The following is a 22,958-nucleotide window of genomic DNA, read 5'->3' as shown; positions in this document are numbered from 1 at the left end:
CTGGGGGCTTAGAGACAACAACCCACGGTGTCTGAAGATGGAGCGCTCCAACACTTCAAAATAACATAACTAGCTCGAGTCCTCTCCAGAAAGGCTTTGCTAAATGCCAATAAACTTGTTCACTGGGCGTGAGTGCCAGTAACCGGCTCACACCAGCTGAAAGGAGCTCCCGTTCTGCAAACGGGTATGCCAGAATAACGTCACTAACTGCTTTCGGGAGGGCTTTATGTCCTTTTAATATTTTAATTATAAAGACTGACTAATGGTTTCAAACAGTCACTTCACGTTGAGACAGCATGATACATTAGAGGGAAGCAAATCAAGACCAATCTGTCCTATAAATCGAGTCTAGGAAAATCCTTTGCAAAATAAGCATTTTCAACAAAGAAAGGCAAAGACAAAACGATGGAGCAGTGTGCTGTGGTTAACATTGGTGTTTACAAAGTATGTGTTAATACAGGAAAAATATTTGAGTCATTACTATGCTAAATAATAATAAAAAAAAAGTAGAATACAAAATATAAATACAGAAAAACCTTATAATGTAGAAAAATTGACAAAAGTTTTACACAAGAGAAAAAGAGATTATACAAAGTAATACCAGTGTTCAAGGTGGGTGATGGGACCATGGGTTTTTCGTCTTTCCTCTTATTACCGGGTATATTCCAAATCGTACATACAATGCTGTGAGATTTTTGCATTGAGCAAATTTAAAGTCACCTCTGGCGACGCTGTGGGTTTTCTGAGGGACTGAGCACACAAATGCCCACCAGTGAAGGTCTGTCAGTCTGTCCAGACTGCTTTTCATATTACAATTCACGACCATTCACTATTTAGTATCTTGACCAACTGCAAACTATGTCTCCCACCCTTGACCTGAGAAAATGCCACCAGTGCCAAAACAATCTGGGCACCGGCACTTGGCTGCAGTTCTTAGCACATTCACATACCTGCCTGGGCGGTTCTGGGATACCAATCCCATAACTGCATGGGTCTCAGCAGACCAGACAGGCCCAGTTTTTACTGCCTTTTTAATAAAAGTTTAAGGGAGAAGGCAATTGATACCTTCATGTTACACTTAGTCTGGTGAAATAGTTCCTAAATAAAACCTAGAATTTGCCTAAGCTTTTTACCCATGCCCCTCCAACTATGATTTCTGGGAGTGAAATGCCTGCATTTGGCAAGCCCTTTCAGGAAGCTGACACCTCCCACACATAAAAGCCATGCTTTGGCCTGAGCCCAGCCTCCTATTCTCTTGCATGAGAACAGCAAATATCATCAGACATTTCCATGTCGGTAAACTTCACTAGAGCACTGGAAGAGTGGGTATGCAAGAAAGCAAAGGCAACAAGGAAAGTGTAGGGCTTTATCCCCAGGCTTCTTTTTTGCAGCAACTACACTGGCTTGAGTTGGATAACAAATTGTCCTGGAATTCTTGGCGACAGAGCAAACATGTCAGCTCCCTGGTTACGCCTTCGTCACTGCTCAGAGTACCACCCACTTTAACCTCCCTGCTCTTCCCATAGGCCTGGGCTTGTCCCGTATCCAGGAAACTTTATATGTTGTCTAAACTGAGCATCCCAGCAGGCTGCAGGGCAGATGGCAGCTCAGGATTCCGAATGTTGACCAATTCCTACCTGGATCCACACCACCAAGCTGCCTGTGCAGAAATAGGAGCCCAGCCTCGTGGCCAATGGCTTTTCTAACTGCTACTGTCAGCAATGAGGAAGCTTCTCCAGCAGACAAGATTCGGAAGGGAACTGAGAGGAAGGCAAAGTCAAGATTTATCTGAAGGGATACACAGGTTTGACCAAATATGCAAGCCAATGAGCCCCCAGGCTCAGCGAAACCAGGAGCCAAAAAAGACCAGGTGTTACTGACCTGCCCCCCAGTCCTTGGGACCTCAGGTCACTAGCCAAGGACATCATGTAGAGGAACTAGACCCCACTCCAGATCTGTTTCCGTGTCACTAGATTCTCATTAGAGGCCTCTTACTTTAGTCAGGGAGCAAGCCAGCACTTGCCCAGAGTAGCAGCTGAACCACACCATTCAATGTAGAACATAGGAAAAGAGTGAGGTCAGAGTGTAGAGGATGACACTTTGTCTAAAAATAAAAGGTTAGAGACAGGATCTGCACATGCAGAAGCCCTCTCCGCAGGGAACACACCTGGCGGCGCTAATCTGCGGAGGAGCAGCTGGAGGAGAAAGTGGGAAACTTTACCTGGGTGGCCTTTGGATTTTGAACCATGTGAATGCATAACCTTTCAAAGAACAAACAACAATAAAAATGGAGGATGCTATAATCAAATTGTTATAAAAAGAAAAATGCCCTACAAATCCGTGAGAACATAAAAAGCTTTCTGGAAGAATACACGATCATTAAATATGAGTTACCCCAGGGAATGGGAATAGGGGGAGGAGATGCCCATGTCTTAATATAATCATTATTGTTTTATTTACAAAGGCAGTATTACTTCTGTAACTTTTCCTGAAAAAGAAAAGAGCCAGCCTGGCATGGCTCAATGACTGAACAGTCTACCAAGGAACCAGGAGATCATGGGTCAATTCCTAGTCAGGGCACACTCCCAGGTTGTGGGCTTAATCCCCAGTAGGGGGCGTGCAGGAGCAGCCTATCAATGGTTCTCTCTCATCATTGATGTTTCAATCTCTCTCCCTCTCACTTCCTCTCTAAAAATCAATAAAAATACATTTGTTGTTGGATTTTTTTTAAAGAACTACATCCTCACCCTGGCCAGGGATCTCCGATGGTTAGAGCATCATCCCAATTCGCCAAGTCAGGGTTTGATCCCTGGTCAGGGCACATGTAAGAATCAACCAAGGAAAGAGTGGAACAACAAATCAATGTTTTTCTCTCTCTCAAATAAAAAATAAAAAATAAAAAAAACATTTAAAAAACCCTGCAACCTCACCCCTAACAAGAATCTCCCTCAGCATTTGTTTCATCTGTCTCACATGGCTCCATCACATCTTATCTGGTGTTACAATTCCTCGTGTACAGGTCTCATCTCCGTTAAATTATGGAGCAGTTGAGTCTGCAGCCTGCCTACCACTCAACCTCCACTTTCCAGGGACAAGACTGGAAATTAACCAGTGAGAACTAAAATAGCAGTCAAGAAAACAACAAAGCAATTACACAAGAGCAAAATGATCAACTAAAAAGTGAACAATAATCTAAGTGAAACTTAGTGCAGGACTATTAGCAATGGAAAACCATGACCAAGTCAAAACAATATGGAAAACAGAGTTTGTCCCAGAAATTGTGGGAATTCCAACAATGCAGAGGTGCTAGTAACTTTGCAAAATTGTCAAGCAAAATGTGACACCAGATTTCTCAGGAACAGTAAATTCCTATCAGAGGACATGATTTTGGTTTAGAAAAACTGCAGTGACTTCGGAGTGCTGAGAGGCTCCTTCTAAGACATGGTGTGAAGGGATGAAGAACCTGAATTTTTCTGTAAAATGAAAGTGGAGACTTTGAATCCATTTGAGTTTTTAGCATCACCTTCTGCATGAGCTATTTTTGGACAGAATCTAGGCTGTGACTAAACTTCCAATGGACTCACCAACAAAGAGTAACACACCCTGGACACAGGAGTTTTCTCAGATGCCTGGAGGAGGATACTCAGCTGGCACTCAAGCTATCTCAGGACTAGCACAGAACCTTAGTAACTTGACTCTCAACCCTCGTACCGAATTCCCTTCCCTTCCACCAAAACATTCACCCCAACAGCAGGACATAGGAAATAACCTGAAGGCGTCAGGACTGGGGCTGAATCAAGGCATGCTTTACACGAGACATGGAGGAGGACAGTGGCAAGTGTTCAGAAAGAAATGAAGGAGATGAGAGAAAGGCTTCGATGAAGGATGGATGCTATTAAATATTGCACCTTTTATCTGAATAAACCAGAATTTAAATGTGGCTGTAGTCATTGCCTATTATATCCAGGTCCTCTTGATTGTATTATTGACAATTATGGTATGGAGCCATTTAGATATACACCTTATTATTGTACTTATTGGAGTTGTAACATTTTTTGATGTCCTATTTCAATTTTTAGTAGCAAATGTGTGTATAGGGCATCTTTAATAAACCCGAGGCATATCTGAGGGGAGAAAAAAAAGTGGAAAGTTTCAGGGAAAATGGGAGACTGTACTAGAAAAATGAATGTCATGTGAGGTAGTTCAGAGAGGACTCAATACTAGACAGGCAGTGCTAAGGAGAAAAGAGAGCCACTGGAAAATTGAGAAATTCTGGGAAGCAAGAGGCAATGGATATCTGTGTTTCAATTTCAAGCTATTTGTCTGCTTCTAAAACACACTCCACTCTGACACCGGTGTTTCTGGAGGAGGTAACCCAGAATGAAGTAAATGGGATAAAAGGATGCCAAAGGCCCGGAATTCTCAATAATGCTCTTCCCAAACCCTCAACTGGAGGGTCAGACTTATTCTCCATGAAACCACCAAAAACAAGAAATGAACAACAAAAATGATACCAGATGGGAATATATGGAGGACAGTGAACTGTCAGAAAGGAAAGGCTGGTAGAGGTAGGTAGAAAAGCTCCACAGGACAGGGAGGGGATCAAGAAATGAACAGAAGTTAAAAACCAAAGCAAGAGGTGACTGGAAAAACTAATAATAACAACAAAGCCCCCAGAAAGCCCACGAGATCCGAGGACTGGGAAAGAATTGGATTTCTCAGGGCACAAGGGACGGAGAACTCTGTTTGGGGTTGATACTTGCATGTCCTCCTTAACTCCCCTTTCTCTTACTCTCCGGTCCAATCTGTTAGCAAATCTTTATCAGATACAGAATCCACTCAGAATCCAACCATTTCTCCCCACCTTCTCTGCTACCAGGCAAGCCCGGGGGCCACTGCCAGCTCTCGCCTAGATTATATCAAGAACCTCAACTTTCCCGTTTCCTTCTCACATGCCCCGCCCCCGCCCTCGTCTATTCTCCACACAGCAGTCAGTCAGGGAAACTTCTCACTGACAGAACAGTTACTTGCTTATTGTCCGTCTCCCCTCGAAAAAAGGTAAGCTCCATGAAGGCAAGGTCTTCTATTTTTGGTCACTGCTATATTTCTAGAGACCAGCACAATGCCAAGTTATATGTAGTTGGTACCAAATTAATATTGTTAAATGAACTACATAAGTAGTTATGGAACTGTATACCATATAAATCTAAGTGAATAAAGGAACCATATTTTGCAGTTTGTGGGCCTGCAAATCATATCTTGTTGAATCTACAATGGTTTGTATACAATGCTCACTGAATGAATAAACAAAAGGGATATAGGTTTAATATGGTACCTAGGACTGGCCTAGACAGATATGATTAGTATGGAACAGAGTTCATAAATAATGTCAAGTCTAAAAGAAAATATACTATTTAACATGGACCTAGCAAATACTGTGCCAGCTACAAGAAATACAGAGATGACTAAGGTAATTTTGATACCTGTATCCTGTATCTCTACTAGTTTATAAACAAGTACAAGTAACTCGGTGTAATTGCTGTACTAGAGACATACACAAGAAACACGTGGGAGGCACTAAAAAAAAGTGATCATCCTTATCTAAGGAGGTCATATGATCAAGAAAGGATTTATTTAAAAAATTTTAGTTGAGCTGACACTTACAAGGAAGGAACCAGGGAGGGAAAGACAAACATATTTCTTTCAGTCCAGGTTACTGACGAACTTAAAACAAGGGCTGCTCGGCATCGCCATCATTATCAGCACCAATAAGGGAAGAATGTGCCTTGGTAGCAGCAGCTCTGCCCAAAGATTGCTGATGGCCACTGTGAGGCTCCCAGCAGTCCACACGGTCTTCTTCCTTGTTGTGCAGTTAATGAGGCTTTCCCTTGTAGCAAAGAGCTCAACTTGAAATTCATTTTGTGCAGAGAAGAGGAATTTGATATACTGACTGTTCCTCACTGAAGCCATGACTCAAATCCTATCTCAGTAATTAACTATCTTTATTTTCTGACATAAAATTGAAAAGAAAAAAAAAGGGGGGGGGGGGGCAATGGAAATTACATAGTGCTGATATAAAGACTTCAAATTCTAGTCCAAGTTAAAACCCACTTTAAAGGTCAACTGATGGTCCAAAGGAAATAACTACAGGGAGTCTGATCGAGATATGTATGAGTTGAGTCTCATTATCAGCCTCAATAATACAAGATAACAATTCTCAACAGAATCAGAGTCCACACTTGTTAGTATGCTCTGTTGGCATGGGGAGGTAAAAGTCTGAAGAAATGCGTCCTCTCCATACCGCTGTGACAAAGCACGCTGTGATGGAAAAAGCAGCTCCTGTGCCCAGGTAGTGTCTGCGGCCACAGTTGAGTTCAGCAATGGAATCTAGTGGAGAACTTGGGAGACACAGGCACCGTCAGAGGCTGGTCACTTGACTTTATCTCCACACCCTGGTATTTGCGTATTGGGTTTGCCTTGTGCACCTGCAAAGGAAGGAAAAGAAAGTCAGCACTGATACTGACTGTAGTTGTTTGCTTTTTCATGAGAAAATGTTTGTAAGTCTTACAGATCCCAGTCAATAACCCAAGGTGGGGGTGGGGGGCGGGCAGGGAGGCAAACACAGTATAATGGAAAAGCACATGAGCTTTGGAGCCCAAGTAGGTTTCTATTCATGTCTTGCTGCATCCCTCAGCTTACACTAAAGGATGTCAAACCCATCTCCAGTTTTAGTGTTTATTACTAGGATGTGATGGGGCAGTACTCAATTGTAGCAGAAAAGAGATCCATGTTAAGAACTGGCTAAAGTACAGCCTTAAGCTTACTGAGTCCTAATATTCACTAAAAGCATAGACAAAAACAGACAAAAAAACTAACTAGGAAGGACGCTGAAAGAATACCTGGTCCCGTTATCCTTCGGGCAGTCTACAACAGCATGTCAAACTCAAAGGCTAACACAGGCCAAATAAACAAGGTTTAAGTTTATGTGGGCCGCAAAAAACAAAAGCTTCAATTTTCATAGAAACGTAGGTTTATTTCAATAGAGACACACTGAATACAAAGGGCTGAAATGAGTAATTGTTAACATAAAGTAATAGAATGTTTTAATAAAAATTAATATTTTTCCTTGAATATTAACTTACCAGACACTGAATAACTGCACAGATTAATAAGCGTAATGCAAATAAACCTATTTTTCTTGTTCTCCGAAAGAGAAATAGTTCCTGTTGTACACACCAAACAAGTCACTACAAGGACTAATGACGTGGCAATCGGCTGCTAAAATATTCGCTGCCAGTATTAGTGGAGAGAAATGGTGCGCCTGCGCATAAGACGTGTAAGGGAAATGAATGCAACATGGTTATAGTAATCAGTCATTAGCGAACATTGTAGTTCGTTATTAATAATTATATATAACAGGATATTGTAAAAACTAAGTCACGAAGTTTTTATTAAAATGTTTCTTATATACCGTTATATTGGCTGAGCCACAAAAATATTCGTTGCGGGCCGAGAGTTTGACATGCTTCGTCTACAATCAATCCTACATCAATAGAGTTAACTAGCCCTGACAGAACTGTGCTATCAGCCTACACTGAGACTCGCTGTAAGAAACAGTTATGATGGGGACAAACATAAGCAGAAGGTAACAAGTGTTGAAGAAAAAATCAGAGAGCATGAGGATGAAAAAAAGGTTGGTTTTGTGAGTATATCTGGAGTGGGGAATTTATTGTTTTTCATTCAATCAGAAAATGGTAGCCTGAATTTTACTGAGAAGCTAGTCCCTTTAATAGTTTGTGCTTAGACCCTTTCTGCAGCCACAGTCACCTCTGCCAACCACAGTATCAGCTGTTGGCTTAGCACTTTTAGACAAAACTTCAACAACTTATGTATGTCCATAGTCATTTTTATTAATCATATGAAGCTTCATCTAAAACTGTCTTTTGCTGAAACCAGTTTGGCTCAGTGGCTAGAGCATCGGCCTTGTGGACTCAAGGGTCCCAGGTTCGATTCTGGTCAGGGGCACGCACCTTGGTTGCGGGCACATCCCCAGTGGGGGTGTGCAGGAGGCAGTCTTCTTTCTCACTGATGCAGTTAATGTGGCTTGCTGCCCTCCTAGTGAAAGGGTCCTGAATGTGAATTAAGCTTTCTTTTTGGATAACTAATATTTAAATCATTATGATAGTGTTAGCACAGAGGTTCATGTGAACTGATATGCACTATTACTCCAAGGAATTTGAGTCAAGTATTAAAAGGAAAAGGAAAATATAGTTACTGCCCAATTATCACGATCCTTCCCTAATTATGTATTCTTGTCTAATTGTAAAATGCATTGGTTCTCTTAAACCTTAAGAAATAATAAAAATAAGTTAATGATCACTGTGAATAGTTATGCCATGATTTCCTCGTTATGAAGACCCCTGGAAGAAACTGTCTGAGTGCAATACTAAGGATAAATGTATTATTTTAACAACTAGCTTGCTTTTATCGCATGAACATTGTGAGTTATGTAACTGACAGGTTGGTTCCAAAAAGGACCAAAATTATGACTCAAACTTAGCAGATACATGGATCACAAGGTACAGATCGTAAGCCTCATTCACATCTCCACTTTGTCACCACCCTTGATTTGTGTGGTTTCCCGCTTCCCCCGTCTTTGATGTGTCCTTGTTGCCACCTTAGGTCCTTTCTGAAACAAGCAAGGTACAGGGAAAACAAAACAATCACGGGTTAGTCAGCGCTCCTGCTGCCCAGTTACCAGTTCTTTCCGGAGCCTGGCCAGCTCCTCCTTCTGCTGCTCTTCCTCCTGCTGCCTGATTTCCTCCAACTTCTGGACTTTCTGGGCTTCCACCTCAGCCATTTTCTTCTCCATCTCTTGCCGCTCTTTGGCTCTCTTCTCAGTAGCGAGCTGAAAAGGTTCCTGCACTAGTGAGAGGTTCTCTGAGACAGAAACAGAGAGAACATTGGTACTCAGGCAGGACTTGCATAAACCTGAACCCCACAGAGCCAGCAAGAGGCTCAGACATGCATGTCAATAGAATGGCTGCGCGCTAAGGAAGCCTTACTGAAAATTGGAATCTCAGAAGTTTAAGACATGGAAGGGCCCCTAAAAATCAACTAATTAGGAGAAAAGCAAGACCCAAATAGGTGAAGTAGCTTGCTTAAAACCACATTGTGATTTTCAAACAGACAGATGTAGAAGAACCCCAATTTTGACAACCTACCCAGCGCTTATGGAAGCAAATGTTCTGTATCTAAGGCTTGCTTCAGGGTGGACTCCAGAAAGAGGTCCTGGCTATCCCTCCCTCACTTACTGGAACTCTTTAGGTGGGCAAAGCCTTTAACTATTACTGAAATGCCAGCTGCCTCTGCCCAGGATCTTACTCTATAAATCTGGCCCCAATGTATTTTGAAACTCAACATAGCTGCTGGGTTCAAAAAAGGCAAAAGACGGGGTCAAGGAGAGAAAAAACTAGATCCTCTATAGGCAAATGCTCCGGTTGCCACAGCATTATACGGACACAGCTGAGTCCCAGGCGGCCCCCTGGGAAGTCTGACAATGTTGTCCCAATCCCCAAGGGTACATATAATACTACCAGTCATCGATTTTTTCTCCTTCTTGGGAAGAAAGGGCTCCTGGAAGATGACGGTGTTTGGACGAGCCTTGAAACAAGCTGCTTCTTTCTGTTGTTTCATTTCTTCTTCCAGCTGTAAGAAAGAAAGCCTGTCAGACAACCTGCTATGACTACCACCTCTCTGGCTAAAGTGCCAGTGTTTCTAATGCTTCAGCAATAAAGACAGCGGAGGATTTCATCTACAAGGAGCAGATTAGACTGACAACATCTACATCCACTGAGAATTAGAAATTATCTTTATGATACAATTGACCCTCGAAAAACATGGAGATTAGGGCACCAACACTCCACACAGTTGAAAAATCCTCATATACTAATGTTTGACTCCTCCCAAATGTACTTACTGTAATAGCCTACTCTTGACTGGAAACCTTACTAAAAACACAAATGGTCAATTAAAACACATTTTGTATGTTAAATGTATTAAGTACTGTATTCTTACAATAAATTAAGCTAGAGAAAATGTTATTAAGAAAATAAGGAAAATACATTCACAGTACTTATTGACAAAATCCACGTAAAAGTGGACCTGAGTTCAAATTAATTGTCCAAGGATCAATTGTAATTTTAAGACCTTATCTTAACACCTACCCCCAAAATAGACATTATATACCCCCAGATGTGATCAACTGTATTCCTCCTCTCAAGCTCCCTGGGGGAAAAAAAAAAAAAACCCTAGCCAGAGTTTAATCAATCCTCTTAATATAACTACTCATCAGCAGGAAATACAGGAGACAGAGGAACATATTAAGCAACACCATAGAATGCAATGACCAAAATCCAGATTATGGAAAACATATAGGACAAATAATCCAGTTTATTCAACAAATAAAATGCAAGTAGATAAGCTTATAGATTAAAAGGGATTTGGATTTATTAAACAAATGTAATATGTGGACCTTATTTGGATCTTGATTTGAGCAATTCAATCATTTTAAAAAATTATGAAATTTGGGGGTATATAAATGCTGACTACCTGTCATTATTAAGGAATTATTGTTAATGTTTTACTACAATAATAATGTGATTATATTTTTTAATCCTTATATTTTAAAGATATGCACTTAAGTGATGAAATGAGATGAAATAAAGATATGCTTCAAAGTAACCCTGTGTAGGTAGCAGTATCCAGTGTAGAGATAAGTAGAAGCACAAATAAAGTAAGATTTTTCTATGTTCTGATCACTATAGAACCAGGTTACAGGTTAATGAAAGTTCATTATGCTATTCTATTTTGTATATGTCTGAAAATCTTGAAAAAAATTGTTATTATGGAAAATAACCTTCACAGATATTCTGTGTCACGGCCCTTGAGAGAGAGATTCACTGGTACTTTCAAAGCAACAATCTCAATTTTTCCTAGAAAACAACAAGAGGCCTACTCTTGCTCAGTCAGGTTAGCAGTCACATTTCTTGGGTTTCAAATAATTAGCCCAGAGCTCCTTCTGGAGAGAGTGTAAGATAAGTGACAATATAAAAATACCAACAAACGTAGGGGTTCAGGAAAATTTTTCCCCCAGATAGGGCAGAATTAGATTCCAATTAAACAGCCAACAATCTGTCATCTATAAAGAACAAAGAACACACTATGCTGACAAAAGAGCATACCATATTGAGAATCTATTCTCACTATTCTATCTCTTACCAAAGCACCAACAGAAACGAGTGAGCATGTAAACAGTCTAATATATAAAGAAACTCCATATGCAAAGAAAGCCGATCAGTTCTCACATTCCCCAGATGAGCACTTAGAGCCAGGATCAGCAACTTCAGCCAGCTTACAAACTCTTTGAGCTAAGAATGGTTTTTACAATTTTAAAGAGTTACACACACACACACACACACACACACACAATATGACAAATCGTATACAGCCTACAAAACCTAGAATATGTATTTACAATCTCTCTCTCTCTCTCTCTTTTTTTTTTTTTAATAGAAAAAGTTTGCTGACCCGATTTAGAGCAGAGACTCTGAAATAATCTATTGTGTTAGTTCTGAGATGAATTTCAATATCATGGGTACCCATTCTAACAAACCAACAAATCATCATTTACATACTAGCTGCTCTCCCAAACCCTCACCTGGTGCTTCCAAGTCTGTGCCTTTAAAGCACCTCTTTTGTCAGTCTCCAAGCAGAAAGGCTCAGTCTGGGTTACACTCTTCACCTTCTTCTCTGGCAGGTTAACAGTGTCAAAATCAGGCAAAAGATGTGCCTTGAACTTGGGCACCTGATATAAAAGAAAACATAAGATTTAAGATAAGGCCTTTCTAGCCAGAAAGCAATAGCTACACGAGAATATTTGGGTGAATCTAAATCTAAAAAAGAGGAAAGGGTCCCAGCCGGTTTGGCTCAGTGGACAGAGCATCAGCCTGCAGGCTGAAGAGTCCCAGGTTCGATTCCTTGTTGTGGGCTCGATCCCCAGTAGGGGGGTGTACAGGAGGCAGCCAATCAATGATTCTCTCTCATCACTGATGTGTTTCTCTCTCTCTCTCTTTCTCTCTCTCTCTCCTTCTTCCTGAAATCAATTAAAACATTTTTATTTTTTTTTAAAGAGTAATGGAACGCAGGTTTTCTCCCAATACTGGTATTGCCTGCAATGGCAACATAATCATGGACAAGTCACTTTAACACTCTTGATCCAGAAAGGTTATTAAAATTACTTGCCCTTTTTATGTTTCTTAAGGTTGTCATAAAGAGACCAAAGGAAGTAAGTGACTTTTTAAAAAGTGCAACATAAAAGGTTATCATTGAGGGATCAAAGAATTGTGTTAAGCTACTTACAGAAATGAAAATACCTACCTCCATTTTCTGCAATTCTTTTATTTTCTTCTCCTTCTGTAACTGACGTTCTTTGTCTCGAGAATCAAATGAGAAAGGGCATATTTCCACAGTCTTTGTCTCTGGGATTTGGGGCTTAAAAGGTACCCCCAAATGTGCCCGAGGTTGAGTTCTTCTTACCACTACCGGCTCCTCTTCCTACAAGAAAAAACACAGTTTAGAAATAAAACTGCTCACTCTTACCTCCTCAGAATGGAAAGTCAGAAGACACTATATGACAGAAGTCATTACTTAAGGCAAATCACTCAGTCTCTTAGGTATCTTAGTTTCCTGTGTAGCAAAGTTGGGTGAGACCAATATGAAAGTATTTTATAAAGGTCTAACACAATTAAAGATCTAAAGTCTTTCACAGGAAGATTGTAACAAATAAAATTAATCAGTGTGAATAAAATGCAGAACAGAAGCAAAGTACACACACCTTGACCTCCTCTTTGACCCAACCTCCATCTAGACTCCACTAAAACATGTGACTGGGGAGTTAATGGGTCGTCAAACCCCGAATAGGACTAAGTTGTTTGGGTTCAACCTGGCAACATGAGATTACTGTGTATTTTAGTTTCAAATGAACCCACATAAAATGGCTTATGCTTAAGATCTGCTATAAAATTACCCCAACTCTGGATATTTATGGATAAAACTAGAGGCCTGGTGCATGAGATTCATTCAAGGGTGTGTGTGTGTGTGTGTGTGTGTGTGTGTGTGTCCCTCAGCTCAGCCCAGCTGCGCCCTCTCACAGTCTGGGACCCCGAGGGGGTTGTCCGTTTGCCAGCTTAAGCCAGCAGTCAGACATCCCTCTCACAGTCTGGGGCTCTTACAGCCTGAGATTCCTCGATCCTTACCGCCCACCTGCAGCAGAGGCCTGAGCCTGGCTTCTGGCTGAGGGGCACGCCCCCTATAGGAGTGCACTGACCACCAGGGGGCAGTTCCTGCATTGAGTATCTGTCCCCTGGTGGTCAATGCACATCATAGCGACTGGTCGTTCTACCGTTAAGTCAATTTGCATATTAGGCTTTTATTATGTAGGAGGATGGAGATGTAACAGGGCACTGGCCTGGTCAATATCAGTTTATGTATTCCAGTTTCATGATCCATCATCCCACAGTTACCTTTGCAGCCATTAGATTAATGGAGATAGGACAGGGTGAATGTTAACACCCTGGTGTTTCTCTTCCTTTTCTATACCCCAATCACTAGGCCTGGTGTGAATTTTAAAGTCCCGCAGTGCCTTGACAGGGTAAAGCATCGGTAGGTTAGAGCATCGGTCCCAATACACCAAGGTTGCAGTTTCACTCTCCAGTCAGGGCACATAAAAAAAGCAACCAATAAATGCATAAATAAGTGGAACAATCAACATCTCTCTCTTAAAATAAATAAATGATATTTTAAAAAGTCCCTCAGTGAATGGTGACAACAACTCAGGCAAAATAGAGGACAGGGATCAGCAACTTTTAATCCACATTATAATGGTAGGCTAATTTTCCTAACATTGTAAAAAAAACTGTGTTTTATCTTGTTATACAGTTATACAGTCAGGCCTCTAATAAGTTGCAAAGAATTACCACTGCAAGCCAGAAGATTCATGCCAATCACTTTGCTCTAGGAGGAGCAAAAGAGATGATTAAATGTTTATGCCCACTGCTGAAGACAACTCCGGACAAGAGTGACTGCCTCTGAGTTCCAGTAAGCTTTAAGAAAGAGTAATGCTGCTGAAACCGGTTTGGCTCAGTGGTAGAGCGTCAGTCTGTGGACTGAAAGATCCCAGGTTCGATTCCGGTCAGGGGCATGTACCTTGGTTGCGGGCACATTCCCAGTAGGGGGTGTGTAAGAGGCAGCTGGTCGATGTTTCTCTCTCATCAACATTTCTAGCTCTCTATCTCTCTCCCTTCATCTCTGTAAAAAATCAATAAAATATATTAAAAAAGAAAAAAAGAAAGAGTAATGCTTAGACTGATTATGAAAAGGAAGAAATCCCCACCCCAGGCAATCACCTCATCGTTGACGGGCATTCGGATTCTGTTCTTTAATGCAAACGCCGGTGATTTGGGGACAGTGATTGGAAGTAGTTTCTTTTCAGGAACACCCTGGAAGAGTAAACAACTCAATTAGACATCCCAGGACGATCTCCACGAGTTAAGATTAAATCCTTGTCTTAAAGGGAAGTTCACAAAACCAGGAATCAAAAAAAAAGCTAGTATTTCAGTATGTTATTTACCCAGCTAAGACAAAGGCATATCAAATCTGCAGTAGCACTGCAAAGATGGAATATCATAACAGAAGAGAGGCAAATACTAAGGACATAGTTAGAGTTGTACATTCAGTAAAAACAGAATTCATCAAAATCTTATTTTTAAATTTATGAAAAATAGCCGAAACCGGTTTGGCTCAGTGGTAGAGCGTCGGTCTGCGGACTGAAAGGTCCCAGGTTTGATTCTGGTCAAGGGCATGTACATTGGTTGCGGGCACATCCCTGGCAGGGGGTGTGCAAGAGGCAGCTGGTCGATGTTTCTCTCTCATCGACGTTTCTCTCTCTCACTCTCCCTTCCTCTCTGAAAAAATCAATAAAATATATTAATAATAATAAAAAAAAGGTCAAACATATATAATTGCAGAAAACCATTGATAAGGTTGAAATAAGACAATGTTTAAAAAAAAAATTTATGAAAAATACTACTGATAACAGAAAACAAACTAATGCCAATGTTTCTCTTCCTTCCTATACCCCAATTCCTCAAAAAACAATTTTTTTAAATGTTCATTTCATAAGCACTTATACTCTATCACCAATCTGGGAATTAATACTAACTATAAAATGTTAGCTCCTGGGCTGTTGTTTTGAATGAAGTGTATAACCAGATCAATTTTTAAAAAATCCTCTCTCACATGCTAATGTTGCTCATCAGCTCTCTACTCTGCCTCCTCTCTAAACTCAGCACCACCTTACCGCAGGCCACATCATCAATTGCCCATAACATTCACCAGCCTTCTCAAAGGCTTTTCAGCTCCTCATCTCATCCCTACAATCCATCCTCTGTATAGTCAGAATTACTTTTCAAAACACATCTGATATATTACTTCCTGACTTAAATTCTTTAATGGGTCCCTGTTTACCTACAACAGTATAACAAATGCCTTGGCATGAAGTACAAGGTGCTTCATAATCTGATACCCTGCCTGACTCTCCAGGCTTATCTCTTGACCCTCCTTGCATGAATGAACTACTGGCAACTGCCAAAATTAACACTGGTTTTCAACTCAATGCCTTTTCTTGTGCACTCTCTCTCAGCTGCTTTGAAGTACTTAACCCTTCTTTTCACATCTCCACAGAAGCATCTCTTCTTTATAAAGCCTTTCAATAGACCCTCAAACTCCCAGAACCTACAGAACTGCCGCCTCTCTCCCTGTGCACAGTTCTATCACAGTACATACAGAACTTCATTGCATTTGTTTATTTAGATGTTCATCTGCTTGTGTGAGCCTGTGAGTCCCCAGGAGTGGGGACTTGCATTTCATCAATCCCTAACCTTGGCAAGTATAAAACCAAACATTCAGCAAATGTTTGTTGAAAGAATATAGTAAGAATAACAGAATTTATGCTTTGGACTCAAATTTACATCTGGAGACTTCTCCTTAATCCCAACAATGCTGCAACTGCTCAAAACGTCTTTGGAATATCTTTCTTGAGTGACTTTCAAAGCCAATTTGGGGACCAAGCAAGGTAGTAACTCAATCTGTACTTTTAATGAAACAAAACTGTTTCCAGGCCTATTGATTTGGACTACTCTGAAGTTCTAGTTCCAAATGACTTTAGAACAGCTTCTAAAAGCAAATTAATCTTTGAAATATGAAGATTTGCCATCCCTGAAGAAATCCAAAAGACTGTGCCACAGGCTCTAAGACAAGTGGCTTTTCCAAAATGTTTTGCACATCAATCATTTGAAAAAATGTATACCCTCCTATGGTGACCACTATAAAGGGAATGCTCATTCTGATGTGAAAGTTCTTATGATTCCTAAATAAAGCCAAGATCTCAAGCACAGTGAAATCCAATATAGCAGAATTTGTCATCTGAGTGACAAAAGTCCATGAAATGGGATTTTCAAATAATGCTTACCATAAAACAATAAAACCTGTTGTTGTACAACACCCTAGACAAGTGGACACCAGTCTCTTGCCTAAACATTCCCCATGGCATGTGGGAATAAGAACACTGAACAAGGAGCCAGAAATCTGTTTTCACCCAACTCTGATTGCAATTGCTATAACCTTAGGTGTATCACATAGCCTTCAGTCCTCAGATTGTTTGTTTTCTTTTCATTAAACAAAGTATTGGAAATAAATATCTGAGGACTCATTTCGTTGTAAATAATGCCTCTTTCCCTATTTTTTTCCTTTCTCTAAATCCACCCAACAGAGAGACATACATTTTAAAAGAAAAGCAATGGAGACCCTAGCTGGGTAGCTCAATTGGTTAGAGCGTCATCCCTATGTGTCAAGGTTGCTGGTCAGCACACATACAAGAATCAACAAATGAATGCATAAATAAGTGGAAAAATAAACCAATGTCTCTCACCCTCTTCACCCCCCTTTCTCCTTCCCTCCCTTCCTCTCTTTCTAAAATAAATTAAAAAAAAAAAAAAAATTCTTTTAAGAAAAGCAATGGAAACCTCTAACAAGTCAGCCATGAAAAAGATGTTTACCAATGGGATCAATCCTCATAACTAGGTTAGAGAGAGGGAAAGGTGATTTATTAAAATCAACTTTGCAGCAACCATCACCCACTCTTCATTGCAATCAAAGCCAACTGAGGGCTCAGTCAGAAATAAAGAAAACTGGGGATTTTAGAAACAAAAAAGGCTTCTTGTTTTGCCATTTTAAATTTCTTAAGGGCAGGGATGTTGCCAACTGCATTCTCCAAGGAACCTACAAGAAGTAATTGTCCAATGAATACAAGGTTGACTAATGTGCTTATATGTCAATCTGCTCTACCAGCCACACTGAAAGCGCTCAGGACCAGGGCTGTTTGGCATTCCATCTCTGAATTCCCAGTGTCTCACAGGCTAGAAACACAGGTGAGAGCATTTCAGCGTGTACTGTCACTCACTCAGTTACCCAATATTGGAGTGCCTATACTGTGATGCTAGGTTCTAGGGATACAGAAGGGAACAGTGCAGATATTCAGGGCCCCTGCTCTCAGGGAACTCACATTCTAGTGGAAGAAAGAGAATGAAAAAGTAATACCGTATTTTTCGGACCATAAGACGCACGTTTTCCCCCCCAGAAGTGGGGGGGAAAAGTCCCTGCGTCTTATGGTCCAAATATAGCCTACACATATACTGTAAAAAGAAAGTTTTTTTACTTGCCCAGCTCTGTGTGGTCTCTGTGTGCTTGCCCGGCTCTAAAATGGTTCTAAATGCTGCTGTTTACTTTACAGGGTTGATTACATGTGTTTATGACTGTGATGTTGGGTTTTAATGCACATAAAATATTTTAGGACACTATTGGTTTCAGAATCTTTTTTTCTTCATTTCCCTTCTCTAAAAACTGGTGCGTCTTATGGTCCGGTGCGTCTTATGGTCCGAAAAATACGGTAAATCAATTATTTCCAGGTTTTCACAAGTGCTACAAAGAAATCTAGCAGAAATGCAGCTAAAATATAATGGGGGAAGCATGTCTCTGTAAGGCGGGACATGCCCCCAAGTCCCCTGGGACAAGGTCTCGGGCCTGTCCCAGAGCAGTTGGGAAATTACCGTGAAGCAATGTTATTTCAGGGATACGAGGGGGTAGGGGTGAAATCGTGCTGGTCTCCCCAAGTCATCCCTAAAATATCACTGCTAAAATTACTCTCCGGCCTCACTGACACCATATCCACCTCTGTGGTGCCCCAGCTCTCCCACTAGATGTCGGCACCAAGTTCCCATTTCACACCCTGGAGCTCAAGGCTTTCATCACTCCACCTCTCTCCCAAGAACCGTTATTTCATCTCTGCCTCATGGCCGACTGCTGTCTCCTTGCCACCTACCAACCACAGGTGGGAGAGCCTGAGAAACACCAGAAGGAGACAGAGAAAGCAGCTTAAGCACCCAGAGGACATGAATGGGGAACAATAGTGACAGACAGACAAGATGCATTTGGGCTCTGGAAGGCAGGCTCTTGCGTGCTATTACAAAAGCCCAAGAGTAGAATTAAGAGACCTAATCTCAGTTCTGCCAACAACTTTCAAAAATGGGCAAGCCACATTCCTCTTCCAGAGCTTCCCTTTCTAAAAAACAAAGAAGAGTGAGAGAGAATACATCTAATGTCTCCTATGCTTTGCTTCTCTAGAAACCATCAGTCGAAGTGAAATCACTAGAAATTTAGGAGAGTTGAAAATAGCTAGCATCAAACTCAAACACTGTGTTTGCCAAAATTCACAACGATAATAGCATTGTGGGATAGGATGATAGTGCTTACCAAGATGACAGTTCAGCTAGTGTTGCTCAGTGGTTGAGCAGCTGACCTATGAACCAGGAGGTCACAATCAATTCTTGGTAAAGGCACGTGCCCAGGTTGTGGGCTCGATCCCCAATAGGGAGCGTGCAGGAAGCAGCCAACCAATTATTCTCTCTCATCATTGATGTTTCTCTCTCTTTCTCCTTCTCCCTTCCTCTCTGAAATCAATAAAAAAAATTTTTTTTAAATGATGACAGTTCAGCTGAAACCGGTTTGGCTCAGTAGATAGAGCGTCAGCCTGCGGACTGAAGGTTCAATTCCGGTCAAGGGCATGTACCTTGGTTGCGGGCACATCCCTAATGGAAGGTGTGCAAGACGCAGCTTATCGATGTTTCTCTCTCATCGATGTTTCTAACTCTCTATCCCTCTCTCTTCCACTCTGTAAAAAATCAATAAAATAAATTTTTTTTTTTTTTTAAATGACAGTTTAAATTCTGGTTCTGCATATGAGACACCTCTGAGCGTCTTTCCTCACCTGAAAAATAGGTATAAAAATGGAACCTACCTCTTAAGAATTATAATAAGATAATCTACATAAAACACTCAGAAAAAAAGACACTCGGTATAATGTATGCATGCAATAAGACAGTTATTACTATTAACAATGTGACTGCTTTAGTATGTAAGACACTAGATTCTTCACTGGGCTCTCTCTAATCTTTGCTGCACCTAACAAATAAAAAGCTCCAGGGGTGGGGCCCAGGAACCTGTTTACGTAATAAGATCCCCAGAGGATTCTGAGAACCAGCTGGATTTGGCAAACACTTCCCTGCAGCATAGCACTTCAATTCAGCTGCATACTTGTTTTACCTAGTGCTTTGCTGATTTGTTTATCCAGAATGCTCAACAAGGCATACCTGGTACTACACTACTCTAAGATCTCAACTAACTCCTAATTAACGTCACCCTCCTCCAATTAACACTTCTCCCGAGTTACTTCCAAAGCACAACAAACTGCCAAGCCAATATCTTAAATCAATGTTTCTAAAAGTGAAGATCAGGTATATGGAAGAGGATGTTAGATAGAATAGTCTTTTTTATTTTTAATAATGACATATTTTCTTAAGAAACTTCTATTTTATTCAAGAACTAGAGGCCCGGTTCACGGATCTGTGTACCAGTGGGGTCCCTCAGCATGGCCTGTGCTCTCTCGCAATCAGGGACCCATCGGGGGGATGTCAGACTGCCGAAACCAGCAGTCCTACATCCCCCTCCCCTCCAGCCCAGGGATGTAGTAATGCGCAAAGGGAGGAGGAGCCTTAGCACAGGGCGGCAGCTCCAGCTCCTCCTGGCCCCCGGGCTCCACCCACCCCTGCCACCTACCCTCCTGACTTCTGCTGCTAGGTAGCACTGCTGCAAAGGAGGCTCACACCTGCCACCGCTGCACTCGCCCACCACAGCTGCACTCACCATCCATGAGCCCGGCTTTTGACATCCATCGTCAGCTGAGCGATGCTCCCACTGTGGGAACACACTGACCACCAGGGAGCAGCTCCTGCATTGAGCATCTGCCCCCTGGTGGTCAGTGTGAGTTATAGTGACCAGCGGTCATCATTTCGCTTAGGGTTTTATATATATAGATGCTCCAAAAGTATAAACCCTGGAATCATACTACCTAGATTCATATTCTAGCTCTGGCATTGACTAGTTTGTTATCTAGGGCAAGTTATTTAACCTCTATATTTCCTAAGCATAAAATGGATGGAAAATGCTACCAATAACATATAACACCTACAGTTATTGTAAGAATATATATATATATATATATATATATATATATATATATATATATATATAAAGTCTAGAATAAAACATGGCACATAATAAGCTGTATATATAATAAGTAGTAGCTACTATTGCTATTCATGTCAAAAAGTACTGGTTTTCCATTTACATGATGATTTAAATGTTTCCTTTAAAAATGAGTTAAATTTAAGAATATGTCAAGTCAACACTGGTGTATGCGATACAAGGATATAGCAAAAATTGAAAGGGTGGTATGTGTATTAAATAAAAAAACCAAGAACTTGTAGCAGGGGGGAAAGCCAGGTGCTTGAGAGATGTTATTAAAAGCAAAGTGCCAGTCCTAACCAGTTTGGCTCAGTGGATAGAGTGTTGGCCTGCAGACTCAAGAGCCCCAGGTTCGATTCTGGTCAAGGGCATGTACCTTGGTTGTGGTCACATACCCAGTAGGGAGTGTGCAGGAGGCAGCTGATTGATGTTTCTAACTCTCTATTCCTCTCCCTTCCTCTCTGTAAAAAATCAATAGAACATATTTAAAAAAGAAAAAGAATGCTTTAAAATAAATAAATAAAAAATAAATAAATAAAAGCAAAGTGCCAAATGAATGTTATGGAAGCCTTGAGAAAGTCATTTTCTCCTCTGGGCTTCCGTGTCCTAGTGTGTGAATGAAACACGGAGTGAGCCCATCTGGCGCTAAGATTCTGAAGTCTGCGTATAAGTCTGCATCTCCCCTGCTCTATTCAGAACAGGCTGCTCAGCAGTTAATGACCATGGTGGCACAGCTCTTACAGACTAGTCCTTGAGTTGGAAGATTTCTTTAAAGTTTGTGAAACACTGCTGGTAGTAACCCAGACTGGGGCAGCTATTATGGAAAACAGAATGGAGTTTCCTCAAAAAGTTAAATATGAAACTGCCATTTGACCCAGTGATCCCACTTCTAGGAATATATCCTAAGAAACCTGAAACACTAATCAGAAAAAATGTGTGCACCCCTATGTTCATAGCAGCACAATTTACAATAGCTAAGATCTGGAAACAATCCAAGTGCCCATCAGTAGATGGGTGGATAAAAAAAACTGTGGTATATTTATACCATGGAATAAATACTATGCAGCTGTAAAAAAAAAAAAAAAAAAAAAGGAAAGGAAAGAGGAGAGGAGAGGAGAGAGGAGAGAGGAGGAGAGAGGAGAAGAGGAGAAGAGGAGAAGAGGAGAAGAGGAGAAGAGAGGAAGATAGATCTCTTACCCTTTGAGACAGCATGGAGGGACCTGGAGAGTATCATGCTAAGTGAAATAAGTCAGTCAGAGAAAAATAAGTATCAAATGATCTCACTCATATGTGGAATCTAAGTAACAAAATAAACTGATGAATGGAGTGGGTCCAGAGACATGGTAGCATGGAACAAAGTGCGGAATCTCAGAGGGAAGGCAGGGGGAGGGTGGGAGGTAATCAACCAAAGACCTTGCATACATGTATGCATAACTCATGAACACAGACAATAGGGTGGTGAAGGCTGGGGGCGGGGGTGGGGGCAGGCTGGAGAGGGTCAAGGAGAGGAAAAGGGACATATGTAATACTTTCAACAATAAAGATTATTTTAAAGTAAAATAAAATAAAGTTTGTGTAACAGAGTTTGACATTATAATAAATGTGAATCATACCCAAAAAAAGGAAAAAGAAAATAAACAACAATCACTGTGAATAGAAAAGAGGTCTCATACAGAAAGTTCTCAACTGAAAGACATCGCATAGGAAGAGGGGAAGAACAATTTGTAAGCATTATCATGCTTTTTAAAGCCTGGAAAATATGACTTCAAATTGCTTCTGACTTAGTACTAAGAAAACAGAATAAACAAAAGTTGAAGGTAATATACACTGGTGAACAGTTTCGTTTGAAACCATGGTGATGCTAAAGGGTAAACAAGAAAGAGGACCGGGGAACAATGTTCTTAGTACCTGAACATACGTAGATCCAAACCAAGGGAAGAGGGTGCTTCCTCATCTGCATGGAAATTCACCTAAAAACCATCTTTGCACTTAAGCCGGTGCTGAACTCCATTCCTTATTCTTGGACGGTGACATCTCTTCCCCACATCAAAATAAAGTAACCCACTTTTCACATCTAGTTTTCCAGTTGCTCCTCTTTAACATATAGACTTCCTTTTTCCAGCTTAACTGACCCACTAAGTTTCCAGTAACTGTCCCGTTTTCCACCTTCAGGCTTTTTTTGTCACTCTCACCGCCTGGAA

The 22,958-nt window shown here is 41.0% G+C and overlaps 1 protein-coding gene across 3 annotated transcripts in view; it reads right to left on the bottom strand.

The window, feature by feature from the left end:
* Nucleotides 1–525: 525 nt before the first annotated feature.
* Nucleotides 526–22,958, bottom strand: part of TPX2 (TPX2 microtubule nucleation factor) — a 57,550-nt gene continuing 35,117 nt past the window's right edge. For all 3 annotated transcript variants that reach the window (XM_084887884.1, XM_084887883.1, XM_084887885.1), the window contains 6 exons: nt 14,466–14,558; nt 12,439–12,615; nt 11,720–11,866; nt 9,597–9,708; nt 8,759–8,940; nt 526–6,485 (listed from right to left, as the gene is read on the bottom strand). In XM_084887884.1, the coding sequence (XP_084744010.1) occupies nt 6,375–6,485; nt 8,759–8,940; nt 9,597–9,708; nt 11,720–11,866; nt 12,439–12,615; nt 14,466–14,558 (822 nt within the window). In that variant the 3' untranslated portion in view covers nt 526–6,374. The remainder of the gene's footprint in view (nt 6,486–8,758; nt 8,941–9,596; nt 9,709–11,719; nt 11,867–12,438; nt 12,616–14,465; nt 14,559–22,958) is intronic.

The sequence above is a fragment of the Pipistrellus hanaki genome (genome assembly GCF_964339955.1).
Source record: "Pipistrellus hanaki genome assembly, chromosome: 6".
NCBI lineage: Eukaryota > Metazoa > Chordata > Mammalia > Chiroptera > Vespertilionidae > Pipistrellus > Pipistrellus hanaki.
Note: the sequence above shows the minus strand (reverse complement) of the source record. Positions and strands in the feature narration are given on the sequence as shown.